The sequence below is a fragment of the Phalangium opilio genome, unplaced genomic scaffold, assembly GCF_054372755.1.
Source record: "Phalangium opilio isolate 3A_F unplaced genomic scaffold, DU_Popi_V2 ptg000344l_1, whole genome shotgun sequence".
Lineage (NCBI taxonomy): Eukaryota > Metazoa > Arthropoda > Arachnida > Opiliones > Phalangiidae > Phalangium > Phalangium opilio.
This window is the reverse complement of record NW_028324227.1, coordinates 1545389-1561609: the sequence shown is the minus strand read 5'-3', so window position 1 is coordinate 1561609 and position 16221 is coordinate 1545389. Positions and strand designations below refer to the sequence as shown.

Sequence of the window (16221 nt, the reverse complement as noted above, 5' to 3'; positions counted from 1 at the left end):
AAATAATTCAAAAAATACCATTATGTCAATCGTATCTCTCGTGATGTTTTTTAATTGAAATATAACAGCATAAGTTATGTTTCATAAGTTTGTCACTGGTTACAAACTGGAGCTTTCCACGAAGAGACGTAGGTCATAGATTCGAGGTAAATCGACGCCTGGTGAGGCGCTGTCAAAGGCTTAGTACAGAGTAAATAGGACGATGGACTGCAAAACCGAGTGTAGTCAATTCTCGCGTCGTTCTCAAACTTGCTCGAGCTGTAAGTCCCTAGCATTACAAAGTATAGGTAGAGTCATACTTATGGAACATATCTCATAAACTTATGATATAACATAAGCGCTATTCCAATAAAAACTAAACCAATAAATTAAATTTGCCTTTTTTATTGCGTAACGTAGTTGCAACTGCTCTTGCGTAATTATCATTTCAGACTCTGGCCAAATATTCTCTGACTGTAATAATTATTGCGGTCTTAGCCGATACCAAAAACTAAAGAAGACAGAGAGGGGCCAAGAAAGTACCCTAAAAAATACGAGTATGAGAATTCGCGTGTTTCTAAGGTTTCCTCGCGATTATTTGTAGATCAGATAGCGTAGCCCGTTCAGTAAATCGCATTGAGGGACTTTAGCGTTGAGAAGGAGGAACGCAGGAAGAATAAGAGTGACCCGTGATGTCAAAGATCGAGGGTGCTTCTCATTGGTCGAATAGGGATCGCCTACGCTCGAAAAGTATCTTCATAAGGCTACACCCGGAACTACTCCGAAAGATTCGGTGCGAAAAGAGTCCAAAAGTTGGAGAAACTTTCAGTTCCGCATTTGGTTTCGACAAGACGCGTTAGCTTCTCGCTATACGTTTAAAAATTATTTCGTTAATTGGTTAACCCTGCTGAAAAGCAGGCTTTATGTTAGAACACAAAAACGCTAACGGATTTTGGGGGCTCCTAGCAGCGAGTGACCGATTTGCTTGATAAATTCGCTTCTAAATTCGTGGTAAGTATTTATAAGCTTATATGACTTAAAACTAAATTTCTATTTATGCAATAATCCTTTAATGTATACCAAGAATCTAACAATAGTTTTGGCAAATATAAGTTTTTGAAACTTCAGATGGAATTTTAGGACCAAACTTCATGACCTATCACGGATCGGGTCAAGAATCTAATGAGCTATGACAGTTCACCACGCGCCGGTATAGCTCAAATTTAACACAGATTGATGAAACTTTCAAAAATGCGTATTTTGCAAGGGAATGGTGCATATTTCAGTGAATTTGATTTAGTTTTACAATTTAACCTTTATAAATAATGAACTTTTCATTAGCCAGGGAGAATAGATAAATCAAAACAATTTTAACGAAGAGATGACACACGTCGAATAAATTAAACTTTACTGCGATTTTGCAGAAATGATCGAAGTCAAATTTAGCATTTTCTTTGTTCTCCAGTTTCAGGTTCTATTTATGTACGTGTACAAGACTGTTATTACATACGTGTTTTGAATTTGAGTTAGCTACAGATAATATTGCCTGTTATTCTTACCCTCATTGTATGTATCTAAGTCACCTATAAATCAAGCTCTAAGCTTTTGTCTTTAGGTTTTTAACCCACTTATAAATTCCCCAGAAATTATGAACACATTTAGTTATTCGGTTTCTTGTAACAGTCGACAGAAGTAGTAGATGTGACTATCAGGGGACACATAAACCGCTGTCGTTTTTTTCCAGTTAGAGTAAGGTCCATCCGCGCGAGACAAATTGCTATTAGAAACAAGGGAAAGCACTATAAGAAGGATCCATTGACGAGGAACCATCAAATAACACCCGTAGTGAGAGTGACAATTCTCATTTCGGGATCCGATAGAAAAAACACTGGAAACCTCAAAGTTATCGAACACTAATTTCATCATAACCCTTTTATCTTTATAGCCACCGGACGCTAGGAAATGGATCTAAAGGAGTTCAGAATAAGAGGTAAGAGATTTTCGGAGCTATAAAAGTGTTTAAGTCCATTAATGATTTCAAATCTTTCTTTGAAAAACTAATATTTTGTAAAATTTCACTTTAAGTTACTTAGTTTATCTAAAAAGGGCGAAAAAAAAAACAATAATTAGGTTCTAAGCTTTCCTTGCTTGTGCCGCGGTTTTTGGCGCCAAACCGTCCATAAATTACTATAAAAATTTCATAGGTAAAGAGATGGTGGACTACATAGCTGATTATTTGGAAAAAATACGCGAACGGCGCGTTTTTCCTGATGTTAAACCAGGGTACATGCGTCAATTGGTACCCGATGAGGCTCCCCTTTATGGAGAAAAATGGGAGACTATTTTTAATGATGTTGAAAGAGTTGTTATGCCTGGGGTAATTACATCCAATTATAATTAACCTACCCAATGGCATTAAAAGAATAATATTTTCGTGGCAGATTACGCATTGGCAAAGTCCATACATGCACGCTTATTTTCCCGGACTTAACTCACCAGCTTCGATGTTAGGCGACATGCTGGCAAACGCCATTGGTAGTTTAGGATTCACCTGGGTATGAAAGATCCTTTCATTAGCATCTAGTTGCGTCTAATAGCTTTCAGTTTTTCCCTTAACTAAACAGGCCTCTAGCCCAGCTTGTACGGAACTTGAAATTATAGTCACTGATTGGTTGGGGAAAATGATTGGTCTGCCAGATGATTTTCTTCATACCAAATCCGGAACTGGCGGAGGTGGTGTCATTCAAGTAAGATAATGTTCTTTTGTAATTAAATGAAGACGGTGACTTCCTAACGTATTTTTAAAGACCACAGCAAGCGAAGCCACCTTCGTTTCATTGCTGGCCGCAAGAACAGTCGCGATTCGAAGGGTTAAAGTTCAACTACCCGATATGGAAGACTCCGAAATTAATAGCAGATTAGTCGCGTATTGTTCTGATCAGGTAAGTATTATTCGAACCATTAAAATTATATTAAATTATGTCAAATCCAAAGTAAAGGGGGGTTTCTCGTACACGACGCGAGCAAGAAGAACGAAGTATACTTGTTGTTTTAATTTATGAACGTTTGGTAAATTTGATACATTGACAGGCCCATTCTTCGGTGGAAAAAGCAGGTCTTATTGGATTGGTTAAGATGCGTTACATTGAAACTGACGACAGACTCAGCATGAGAATCGATATGTTGGAGAATGCTATTGCCACAGATAGGGATAAAGGACTCATTCCATTTTTCGTAAGTTGCTGCGAAAGATCGCAATTTTTTTTAATTAACAAATCTCTTGTTTCAGATTTGCGTAACTTTGGGTACGACCGGAGGATGCGCTTTCGATGGGTTAGATGAAATTGGACCCATTTGTAAGTCGTAATTTTATACTCAGATTTTCTACATTTTTTTGGACCTTCACTATGTTCACCTATAATATCATAGCTACGTTTAATTTTTCCAATATAATTTTGTTGTTTATCGGCGAAATAATCGTCATTAATATTAATTAACGTCTTTTTCTTTTATAGGTCAGCAGGAAAATATTTGGGTTCACGTTGACGCGGCATATGCCGGAACTTCGTTCATCTGCCCAGAGTACCGAAAATGGCTTCTAGGCATCGAATTTGCCGATTCTATCGCGTTTAATCCTTCAAAGTGGATGATGGTGCATTTCGATTGCACTGCCATGTGGTAAACAATAGAGATATTACACATTTGCAATGGTAATATTTGAATTCAGCATTTTAATTTGTAAACAGGGTCAAAAACAGCAACGCGGTACATCGTACATTCAATGTGGACCCCTTGTACCTTCAACACGAAAATTCCGGTAAGAGTTAGCTACACTTCAATACGTTAACATTTCATTTATATCACGCGTGATTTTTGTAGGTTTGGCTGTTGATTATATGGTACGTTCGATCATGTTTTGAATATATTAATGTTAGTATATGAAGATGTTAAGAATCGCTATTGAATTTTTACAGCACTGGCAGATTCCTTTGAGTAAGAGATTCCGCGCCCTCAAGCTGTGGTTCGTTATTAGGAGTTATGGCGTGAAAGGCCTTCAAGAACACGTCCGGAAGGGGGTCAGACTGGCCAAACTCTTCGAAAACCTCGTGAAATCAGACGACCGGTTCGAAGTTCCAGTTGAAAGACATTTAGGACTGGTAGCTTTCCGTTTGAGGGTAAAAATCTAAATCACTTTTAAAATTATGGTGATAACATTGTCATGTGGTACAGGGTTGAACTTTGAGTTAGGGCTATTAACCTTTTGAAGAACTTCTACAAATTGTTTTACTTGGGAACTGTGTCTTTATACCATTGAACGCGTATATTTCAAGGGTGAAAACGAAATGACTGAGAAATTGTTGAAGAAACTCAACTCTAGTGGCCAGATACATTGCGTTCCCGCAGCTCTGAAAAATAAATACGTCATACGTTTCACCGTGACGTCAGCCAACACGACGGAAACTGACATCCGCCGGGATTGGTCCATCATTCAGTTGACTGCGAGCGAGATAGTGCGTATGTTTGCCCCCTCGACTCCCACCCACAAAAACACAGCGCCAATGCTGGTAGACATAAAGAAACAAACGCCAGATTTCGGAACCAGCCTTTTGTTATCCAATAGCCCAATGACCCCGAAGGTCATGAACGGAAGCTTCGTGGCCATCTTCGAGAACGCCGATTTAGTTCAGGAATTTGCTCGCAAATTCGGAAACAGCATGAGGATGGTTGCCAAGGATAGTCCCGTCATGAGGCGAAGGATCCGAGGACTTATGTTGGCCGATCGCCAACACAGTCTGGATTCTAGAATGGATTTGATGACGACTTTAGTGGCTTCAACGGCCATAAATAGTTTACCAGTTACCCCAGAAGGACCTCAGCGAGCTAAATTACCTCCAGGATCCCCACGAAGTCGTCTTGCCTCGAGCGACAATAGTTTCGACGAACCAATCAGGGAATGCGACGAAGATTATTCGCCTAAAAGCGAAAACGGAGAGAGATGTTGTCACGGAAAATTGGCCTGTAATCGGGGCAATGTCAATCATTGATATTGACAACTTTAGGTTAATTCAACGTAGAGTTCTTCAGTATTTCCTGCTCTGACCTAATTCCAAATAAGACTAAATAATATCTCGATGAATTTCTCTTGTGTAACCTATACTTGTACCATGTTAGCGCATTACGTTATTACTTATGGGCCGTTGTTAAAATAATAATGTAAATTATCGTAAAATGTTTTAGGAGTTAAGTGTTCTTTGCGTCAAATGAAAACGTCGTGTAATAAATAACTGCGTAAATATTCATTGCCTGAATATTTTCCACTTAAAGGAAAAGTTCTAGTAACATAAAATTATACCTTAAAAGCACAACCTTTTACTAAATATGAAAGGAAAAATATTAAAAAATAAATTATCTCTTTATTATAAATAAATGATCTAACGCAATGATGGGTGTCACAGTAGTCCTCGTTTTTAAGACTAATTAAATTCTAATTATTTTGAAATAAGAGGTAATTTATTTTTTAATATTTTTCATTTTATATTTAGAAGAAGGTATAATGTTATGTTACCGAAACTTTTCCTTTAAAGTTAAACTAGGGTGTTCGCTAAATCCCATGCAGTAATAGTAGAGCAAACACTAATGACATTACTCAAGTACAGGTAGTTTCAAACATTTGGCCAAGACCGTGATTTTTCAGAAAAACATTTAGAGGAGCAAGCAGTTTATATTTAACCCTTTCTCATCCATGCGTGCGGCAACCAGGAAGAGCGAATAGTTAAATTTATTTCTTAGACCGTCTGGGGGATCTATTTCACAAGTTTACAGACATAAAAAAATACTATATAAACGAAATTCTCCAGGAGTTCTAAGAACCCGATCTCAGCTACATTATCTAATAATAGATGTCAATTCCACAGCCCAAACATGTATGTTGTATCATGTGCCATAATAAGGGGAGGTAAACCGTCAAATATTTGTTCCCTTAGCATTCGAAACGGATCGTTTAGGATGATTAAGTATGGAGTTTAAATAGTGTTAGTGAGAGGTGAAACGTCATAGATTCTCGTAAAGTCACGCCTGGAGAGGCGATGTCAAAGACTTAGCACAGACTAAATAGGAAGATGGACTACAAAACTAACCAAGTGTAGGACTTCAATTCTCGCTTGTCGTTCTCGAACTAGCGCTCAGTAAGTCTCTAGCATTTCGAAGTATAGGTAATGTCGTACTTATTGAATATATCGTATAAACCTATGCTTATACACATATCCTTTATACGACGGGCTAGCTTTAAAGTGTTTGCAAAAACTGTAAAGTATACAAACCCTTATATCCGCTTTATCAATTGTTTATCGTTATTTTTCTATTTTCTCTTAGCTGAAGTGATGAATATTCTAGATCTTATTTCACAATGTTTTTACTATACAGAAGTACTGAGACTTTAACAGGGCTTAGACTTCCATCTAAAGCTTATACTGAAAGTTTTTAGAGGTTCTTCTTTCCTTTAAAGTATACTATACAGCTGTTGGGAAAGAATAGAGAGAGGATGGTACCATGAAAACAACAAAACGAAGTAAGGTAGCGAGTATCTCAGGCTCTTCGAACGTCTTCGCCGCTTAGTAATATTGCGTTGGCAAGCAGTATCAAACGGATCGCTCCAGGGTCTTCACCAAAAAGGATCAATATCCTCGGTATAGGAGAAGAGAGGAGAGGACCAGAGGTTCAAGAGCAGAGTAGAATTCGGAATCTGCCGGTTCATCACAAGTGAACGGAATGCTCCCGGTGCGGGGTGTCGCGATTTTTCTACTCCTGAATGTCTTATGCGTAGCTTTAATTTCATCGGCTCCATCCAAATCACTACATCCGGATAAGAAAGAGGAGAAATTACCTTCCGACGAACCTAAAGATGAACATGACGATGACGATGATGACGAAGGACCGGAGGATGAGGATCAGAAAGTCATCCTTATCTTGGTAGACGGGGTTCGTTGGGATTACGTTGCCAGAGAACCGGGCCTCAAAGGGTTCCCTCAAATAGCCCAAGATGGCGTACGGGCCGAGTACGTCATGCCCGTTTTTCCAGCCAATTCTTATCCAAATTGGTACAGCATTTCTACTGGTGAGTAAACACGGTATATCAGTGTGATATAATTGTTCATATGCTTGTAAGTTTGCCTGTTATTTGACTTATCTTTGTTTTAATGCAATCACGTTCTAACTGACACACTAATGTTAATTGTCCTTGCTTTTTAATGTTTACCGTCTTATTTTGAACCCATTCTTTATAAACGCGTTATGACGTATGAATGTAATATTTAGACAGTATCCTGTTCGCGGAGGAAATGAGCAATGCTCATTTTATCAAGTGCACTTGAATTTTAGTTCAAAATCAGTTCTGAACATGTACGTGTTTTATGTTTAATTAACAGGATTATACCCCGAACGACACGGATTCGTACAAAACCACATGTACGACGCCAAACGCCGAGAGTTTTTCATGATGTTACCCAATATAAACTCCACAAACGCTCACTGGTGGAATAAAGCCGAACCGATTTGGATCAACGCTGAAAAAGCGGGACATAAAACGGCTATGTACTGGTGGGGCGGATGCCAAGCCATCTTCGGTGGCAAACACACGTCGGCCTGTTTACCCCATACAGGATGGAATACGCCCAATGACCAAGTTAGGGACAGACTTCGAGAAGCCGTGGATAAAATTAAAGATGATCAGTTGGACTTTGTTGGCGTTTATTACGGACCAGTAGATCATTACGGTTAATAAGATATTTTTAATCCACCCATATTTGTAACTCAATATGATAATCTATAATTTGCAGGACACATTTATGGGCCTGATTCACCACAGGTCAAAAGAGCCCTTGCCGACATTGACGGAATTATATTTGAATTGCAAGAAAATATAACTAAGAAAGAACTGGACGATAAAGTATGGCATTACTAAGCAAGTAATGATCATAAGTTATCATAAATGTTATTTTCAGGTGAACATTTTGATTGTTTCCGATCATGGTATGACTTCCACCGGCCCGAATGACGTTAAGTACATTAGCTTGGAACCGTTCGCCGCTTTTATTCGATACCAATTGGGTTCTGGTTCGCTTTCAACGATTCTTCCTGAGGAAGGAAAACTTGAAGCTGTACGCATATTCTTTTATTCTTATTGAAGTTGACGCTACTAATACATCCTGATCATTTTTAATAAATTGTCTAGTTGTACAAAAGTTTAATGGAAAAGAATATCGAAGGCCTTCACGTTTATAAGAAAGAGGACATTCCGGAGAAGTACCACGTTAAAAATAATTCTTTGGTTCTGCCCATTTGGATACAAGCTGATAAAGGATTCTATATAAAACCGGTAATACTAGACTTTGATGATCTTGTAGTAACAAACCGTTTTTACAATTAATGCATTACTAATTAATAGAACCTTGATACGTGTAGTTTTCAGACTAGAAGGATTGATACCATTTACACCAGGAGAGGCCAGTCTACTTGGTACTGCACTTTGCCCTCCACGTACCCTGGCCTCCTGGTGTAAATGGTATCAATGCTCCTAGTCTGAAAACTATGTATCGCGTACTGTTTAAATTTTGCCATCGTTTCAAACTTAATTTAATGGACTTCAGTCAATGAAATCCTTATTTTTCAGCTGAAACAATACAAGAAGAGTTTAAATAACGACACGACGGTTTTCAAAGGATACCATGGTTATGACCCCTTTGAGGTTGAAGATATGAGAACCATATTTTTCGCCAAAGGCCCAGGTAAGAGAATTAAAGAAAGAGACCAAGTAACGCGGTAATAAGATACGATACAATTTCAGCTTTCAAGAAAAACTACGTCAGTGAACCTTTGGAAAACGTGGATTACTATAATTTGATTTGCGACTTGCTTGACATTTCGCCTAATCCAAATAATGGGTCAGAAGCTAGGTACAAGAAATTGTTGGACGATGGTAATGATGACGACGATGATGAAACCGATCCCAATGACTCTGTGGCCGATTTGAAGCCAAGTGTTTTATTTTTAATAGCGTTGATTAGTTTTTGTTTAAAAAATTTTGATTGATTTGATCAAAAAAAAATAATAATAATAAGAGTTTCATAGCTGTTTAACAATACCTTGCTTGTCATGTTGTTCATTAAATAAAATAATTTTTATAAAACCAGGAGTCTAATTCCCACACTAATCTAGATTGTCCGTTTGCTTTCAGAATTCATAAGGCGCTACATCTATTCCACGTGTAATCATCCTTGGCCAAATTTTCTGTAATTGAAAGTTGCCCAAGAATAACCACGTGTTTTCAACTTCATTAATTCCAAAGGAGAAGCAAACACCACAGAGACGGGGGAAGTCACATTCTTATTTTGTTTCCTCCCTTTAAGCAGCACCGCTAGCGGCAGCGAGAGTCGCCTACCCTCCTGTCTGGACTTCGTCTGGTGTTGCCTCTTGGCAGGGAAATCATCCCAAGGGGGCGGTCTCCCGCCTGTGTGTTGGTTTATCTTCTTGTAATTAATGGAATGGTTTATACTGAACAGTAAAAAATGTCTTTTATAATTTTGTCGACCAAAAAATAATTTTTGGAGATCACATTAGAGCGAATTAAGACACGTGACACGAAACCGTGGACTTTGTATTTCTAAAGACGTCTTGCAACGCTGTAATTTTGATTTTGAGACCCGAGTAAACTGTGTTTGGGGGGGAATTGTACTCATTTACTTCCTCCCCCCCGGTACGGCGTACTGTGAAATTTCGAGGGACTTTGATGTATGAGATTTTAAATTTCCTTTTTGTAGCGCCAAACCACCCCAGTTTGCTAATCCTTGTGAAGACCTTTTGAAAGCTGTGATTTATCTCGAATTGAAACGTGATTAACAATAATTGGGTGACATATTTTGCGCGTACCAAGGCGTACCGAAGACTACACGATAAAAATGTGTGAAATTCCAGCTGGATATCTCTATTTTGCTAATAGGCCAAGTCAAGGTAAGCTGTGGTTTTCGTTTTTTATACTAATTAGTAGATAGAAGGGTTATTCTATATATGTAAAATCTTTGAGGCTGTTGTCAGTCTGTTTCTCCTTCCGAGGGTTTCTATTCTACTTCCTGGTTTGATAGGTGGTAGAAATTCGGAAAAAGGTTTCCTACGACCCTGACAATGATCTAAAATTTCCTAAAACCATCAATAGTCTTCCCCCAAATTTTTCTCCCCCTAATTGACTGTGGCCTGTACATGAAACCAAAAATTCCTAGAGCCAAAAAACGCTTTCTCCCTACATGATTCAAGGGCAGTTGACCCACAACCGTCTCGGCGCACTCTCTGAACCCAGGCGCCGAAAAGCGAGTTGGAAGGCAGAGTTTTACCCCGTGTCTTTCTTTCTCTCTTAGTTACATTGAAGAGGCTTATACCGCGCCCCCCTTTTTATAAGGATCTCTAAGAAGGCAGTTACCTAAATTCCTAATCGATGCAATATGCGGATGCTTAACTTCATTTACTGTTGCTCTCCTTGCTTAGTATCTTCTAGACACTTGATTCTTTCGAGATTCAGCAATGGTTATTAATAATCCTCGGCTTTCAAAAATACAGGGTGTTTCTGTCAGAAATTAAGGGGGATGTTCTTTGGGCGATTTCGAGTCGAAAATGTAACTTCTATGACATTTTGCCGTCCGGGAAACGGTTTTCGAGTTAAGATTTTGAGTGTTTTAGGGATGACCCCTTAATTAAGTTAGAAATTATTGTCTTAATCAGTTTCTTGATTAAATTTAAGGGGTAATCTTTAAAATACCCCAATCTTAGCTTGAGAACAGTGGTCCTTTGGGCAAAAATGTTATAGAAGATTGTCGACTCAAAATCGCCCGAAGAACTCTGTTCTTAATTCCTGACGGTCCTTTCAGAAACACCCTGTCTCTTGCAAAAAAATCTACGCACTTTACACTTTCCGACTGTCTTGCTCTTCTCGACGCAATTTGCATAAGGAAAAGATGAATTGTTTTCTTAAGGAGGGATTATCTCGCTCGTCTGGCTCCGAAATTCTCGGTAATTTCTATCGCAAGAACGATCTAGAGCCGCTTTAGCTTTAATTAATTTCTCTAATTACTCAATTCATCCAATTTTTCTTAATGCGACACTGAAAGGAGTTAATTGCTTTCTCTTATTACTTGGGATACTTTTCCTTCTTGAAATCCTTTCATCAGAATTGGCTACTGCAATTTCTCTTTTTGTATAGAGTTGATCCAATTTTCTTTGGAAATTAGGTGTTCTACTTATTTTATTTTTATTTTCTGAATCCCACTTTATTAGAGAAATTAGACCAAACTTCTTCTAATAATATCAGATAAAAGAAATTGAATTAAACATAAATTCAGTAACTTGTATTTATAAGTTACTATCTAAGCTACCCGGCACTGCTTGTAAATTAAAATTTAGTAGATAATTGTCTAGGCTTGGGCATAATTCCATAAAGACAACTTATTTTCAAACAATATTGTTTTATTTTCTCATATATACATAAAACATTTGACAAAATGTTTGAGGGTACAAATAAGTGTGTCCCCAACGAATATATTGGACAAAAACCTCTTACAAAACACGAAGCTGCTTTTAATAAACACATAATCGACATTAAATATACACTCCATAATGTACGCAATCCCTGATTATTATTTTTTTATATATAAACGACGAATTGAACTATACAAAAGGTCTTAATCTAAACTTGTAGAAATTTTATTTTCAATTTCATTTAATCTCGTATAGGGTTGCGGGTAAATATTTAATTATTTATTTATTATGATCTTATATCTACAAAAATACCAACTTGGGATGTATTTGTTTATTTATTTTTTTATATTCGTTTTGAGTTACAAATAGGTGTTTTTCTTAGCTCATTCTTTCTGGTAATATGAAATACAGTTTGTTTACTAAAATTGGAAAAAAACGGTCACTCGTTTTTCATTGCTATAGTACATTTACATGTATATCCGTAATGGGCTATTTTGTTCACTATATCATTGGCTTATTATATTATAATTTCGTTTTAATTACTTGGACGTGGTTTCCACTATAAAGACGGTCGCGTTATATTTTCATCTTTTCAATTGAGGCTTCATCATAAAGAGTTGAACTTAATTTTATTATATTTTTGCGTGTAAAATTATAGAGACATGGAACTTTACCAGGGGCCTTGATCCTATTTAACGCGAGAATAATTTCTAATTGGGAGGGTTAATCCAACAAAATATAACACATTCATTAAATCACCTTTTCTTCGAAAAATACGAATACATTTATATCATTTACATCAGGAGACCTGGTTACTTGGTAAACTGCAGTTAGTCCGTCAAGTAGCCTGGCCTCCTGCAGTGTAGATGGTATCAATTCTCATAGTCTGAAAACTATGTATTTTTAATGAGTAGATTACCTAATTATTATCATAGCTCCATGATACTGTTATATGCGCTAACCCAGGCCATATGCTTTTTTAACAAAGCTTAACTTCTCCAGTCTTAATTAATAAACACAATTTCACCAACTACAAAATCACGGTCTACTAATACTAACCGTTCTCCATTCCTGCTTCTAAAATTACATCTATCCCTGGTAATTTACAATCAAGATGAAATTTAAAAAAAAAATTTATTTAATTTTTGGTGCGTTTAAGCATACCTTTAGTCTTTCAATAATAATAGCAATTATTAAAACATCCAAATAATTAAGTTATTTTTAAAGCAACTTAGAAAACCTCCTCCAATTTCTTTTTGTTACTTGTCAAATATAAAGACGCAATAATAGATTAATTTGCCTTATGACCTTTCTACGTTTCGTTCAAAGCAAATCCTTCATTAGTGGAACTAATTAATGAATGTTTCCTTATTTCCTCCGAGCAGCTATTGACATATTAATTATTTCTTCAATATGTATATTAAGTTATTACCAAGAAATCAATATTGTCAGACAAAAGCTCTCTAGTTATGAATATTTGAGGTCTGTTATAAAAGCTAAAATATCAACCACTGTCGCGGTTATTTTATTTTTTTCTCTCTTTTTGTTGGGAAAAGTGAATATTTGGTTTCTTACGTAAAACATTGCCATGGAAACAGAGGTAGTGTAGGACTTATATTCTGAAATTGAAAAAAAAAAAAAAAAAAAAAAAAAAACAGGATGATAAAATCTATAAATACTGAAACGTTTGGATGGAGATTGATATTAGACAAATAGTGGGTCGTATTAGATATTTCGGTCAGAAACACCCTGTATAGTGTAGAAACTCAATATTTAAAAGACAGATGTATCAATTTTTAATTGTCATTTCAAATTTAACTATCCCACAATAGATTTGTAAAAACTGCAATTTCAGTGCAATTTTTAATTACGTAATTAACTCAGTTACGACTTCATACATACGTAACTAAATTTCCTTTAATCTTTTAAAAGAAAGAGTTAGAACAAAGGTTATATAACAAATTTTATTTGAACTGCGTAAAAGAAATTTCAAATAATCCCTCATTAACAAATTTTAACGCAAATGCCATTCTCGTCTGAAAATTAACGATAAAGGAATTTTTAAAAATTCCCAAATCTAAAAATCAATAAAACGTCCTTCGAGAAAAGAATTTTTTTAAATCAATGGGACTGATTTACATAAAACCCAATTTTTTTACAACTTTTTCCTTATTTTAAATATTTGACGATTTCTCTTCCTTTTTTATCCTTTTCATTTCCTCAATCACATATTTGCAGTGAAAAAATAACGTAAAAGTTGTCCAAAATGAGGGTGGTGATGGCAAATATAAAAAAATGTTGGGAGACCTTACAATGTTCTTTTCAACAATCTCACGCAATTTCTGCCATTTCTGGCAGTACCGAGTTTAACCGAGTTTAAAGAAATTTATATTAAAAATGGATAAGTGAGAATGGAAAGGAATGACTTTTTTTCCCATTTTATTTCACGCAGCAATCTATTGCAGACCAAAGCGACAAAAAGATTCCTGGGGGAAAAATAACGCTGTCCCCGCATTTCTTTTATTATAAGTCAGTGCCTCTCCGAAGAAAGTTTAAAAGATTGGTTTTTGAAAAGTTCCACCATATAGGCCTATATCGTCTACTTTTAAAACTTTCTCTAAAGGTCAGGAAACGTTACGTAGCCAATATAGTGAACGGGTTGTTGGTCTCCCTCCCTTGAGACTTGGAATTGGAACGTTTTGTCATTTTTTTACGTAATGGTTCCATTTCTTTAGACAAATGATTTAGGGAGTAAGTGTATATTATACTAAATTTTCTGTGGTTCTTTCCTCGATTTCACTTGAACTATCTTGGTGATTCTAGGGTGTCTTTTTGTAGGCTAAAGTGCTACCGAATTGACCCGTTTAAGTCGTTCTAGATTAGGAAAAGTCTCCGCGCGTCTTGGAGCCAGATTATCGTATATCCATGATTTATTTGTGGCTTTTTGAACATATCTTATGAAGTTATGATAACACTTGTTAAAATCTAAGCCTTTGTCGGCTCGTAAAATATAAAGACTGTCTAATTTGTTTTAATGAGTCAATTTCGCGAACTTTATTCACTCAAGCCAACGCAATTTGTGCATGGTGTATTATTTTAGGCTCAAGTTATATGAGTGTCCATACGAGCATGGAATAGGGAGATAAACAGTGGGCAGTCGACTAACATAGAGCAATAGCCTAGTTTTAAAGGCCACAAAAACCGCGGCAATCAATAGAAGGACAAATTTCTCATCGTAACATATTTTTGTCCTCAAATGTCAACTTTTTCCAATACGGGAGTAATGAAGTTGCATTCTTTTTTATAGTGAGGTCATAGAATTGAACAGAAATGAGGTTGGTAAGTGCCTGATTATAAAAATGATTCGGTATTTTTAGGCCGCGTTTACAAAACAGCTATAGCTGTATGCATTCTTGTTAACACGTGTTAAACGCAAATGAGAATAGCGTGTGTAATATACTACCACAAACATTCTCGTGATGTCACACACTCCTAACTCTTTCTGGCGACCATCTTGAAGTCGTCAACTTAGGCCATACAATTTAGACTACCAATATTGACGTCACGTGACGTCACGTCCCCTTAGCTCCTCCCCTCTTGGTACCACTCTATTAGCATCGACTATTCTTCAGTTGGTCGAATTTAACACTCTTGACAACTTAAAACAGGTCAATTGTTATAGGTAGTTCTAGAACAATCCGAAGAAGTAGGAGGTTGTAGTCGTATTTCAGTGGTATAAAGTCTCCATGACTTTTGCCTCGCGTCACTCCCCTTAACAAGATAGTCAATAAATCAAGGGATGGAAATATATACGACGATCTGGCTCGTAACGCGTGACCCAGTATATATATTTTCCCTAACTCTCATGCACTCAAAAACCTTTTTCCCAAAGAAACACTCCTACAACCTTGTAGGCCTACGATAAAATAAATGGAAAGATGCTTGTTTCGAGACGTCTGGACGCAGAGGGATGGACAGGGGGATGGGGGAGGGAGAGAGAGGGAGGAGGGGGACTGTAGGGTGGATGGCATGTCAGTAAGCCCGGGTGATATTTCGATTGATTCGGCTTGGCCAGCATATATCAGTGATGCTCCATTGATCTCACTGATCTACCAAATAGATTGAAAAAGAAGTATTTCTTTCGAATTTAAAGTTATACTTGAATCGCTTCCACAAAGTTATTTTTTTATTGTGAATGTACTCGGAAACTTGGAAAGTCCATCCAAACCAAGGGTTAATAACGAGGAATTTTACCCTTTCTTAGGTTGGATTTAACTATAAAGCCTGCATTAATACTGAACAAGACGTAGATTGATTATTAAAATTAATTTAAATAAAATTTCATATTATCCAAAGAATAGGTGATTTAGCAAAACATTTGATTAAACTTTTTTCTTTCTTGTTCATATAACCATAAGAAGTTGAAAATAAAAATTGGTGTGTTGGGTCCCTTAGTCCCATTGCACCAAAACCAGTTCGACCAAATGCACGTAATGTTAACCTAACCTAACTACAGATAATATAGCAAGAGCAGTAGAAGCTCCGACGTTTCGAAATTAAAACAAATATTATTTTTAAATAATACTTTCTTGGTTCCGCTTTATTCTAACACTAATGTGATACAAGATACATTTAAACCAAACCCAAAGATAAATTTTGATAATATCTTAACTTACTTTATTTTCCCCATGCTACATTTTCTCTAACCTATAGCTAACCTTC

At 36.6% G+C, this 16221-nt stretch overlaps 2 protein-coding genes across 2 annotated transcripts; both read left to right on the top strand.

Annotated features, from left to right (window-relative positions):
* The first annotated feature begins 831 nt into the window (after positions 1–831).
* Hdc (histidine decarboxylase) lies at positions 832–5307 on the top strand. The gene is made up of 13 exons (XM_089859785.1): positions 832–990; positions 1925–1969; positions 2184–2356; positions 2421–2534; positions 2604–2726; positions 2787–2921; positions 3070–3213; positions 3269–3335; positions 3495–3657; positions 3726–3796; positions 3859–3878; positions 3954–4154; positions 4311–5307. Exons 2-13 carry the CDS (start codon positions 1942–1944, stop codon positions 5022–5024), a joined length of 1953 nt encoding a protein of 650 aa, XP_089715911.1. The 5' UTR covers positions 832–990; positions 1925–1941; the 3' UTR covers positions 5025–5307.
* Positions 5308–6089: 782 nt separating this feature from the next.
* Positions 6090–9176, top strand: LOC149609986 (glycerophosphocholine cholinephosphodiesterase ENPP6-like). The gene is made up of 7 exons (XM_089859780.1): positions 6090–7093; positions 7404–7751; positions 7815–7924; positions 7980–8135; positions 8210–8353; positions 8648–8762; positions 8822–9176. Exons 1-7 carry the CDS (start codon positions 6748–6750, stop codon positions 9064–9066), a joined length of 1464 nt encoding a protein of 487 aa, XP_089715906.1. The 5' UTR covers positions 6090–6747; the 3' UTR covers positions 9067–9176.
* Positions 9177–16221: the final 7045 nt, after the last annotated feature.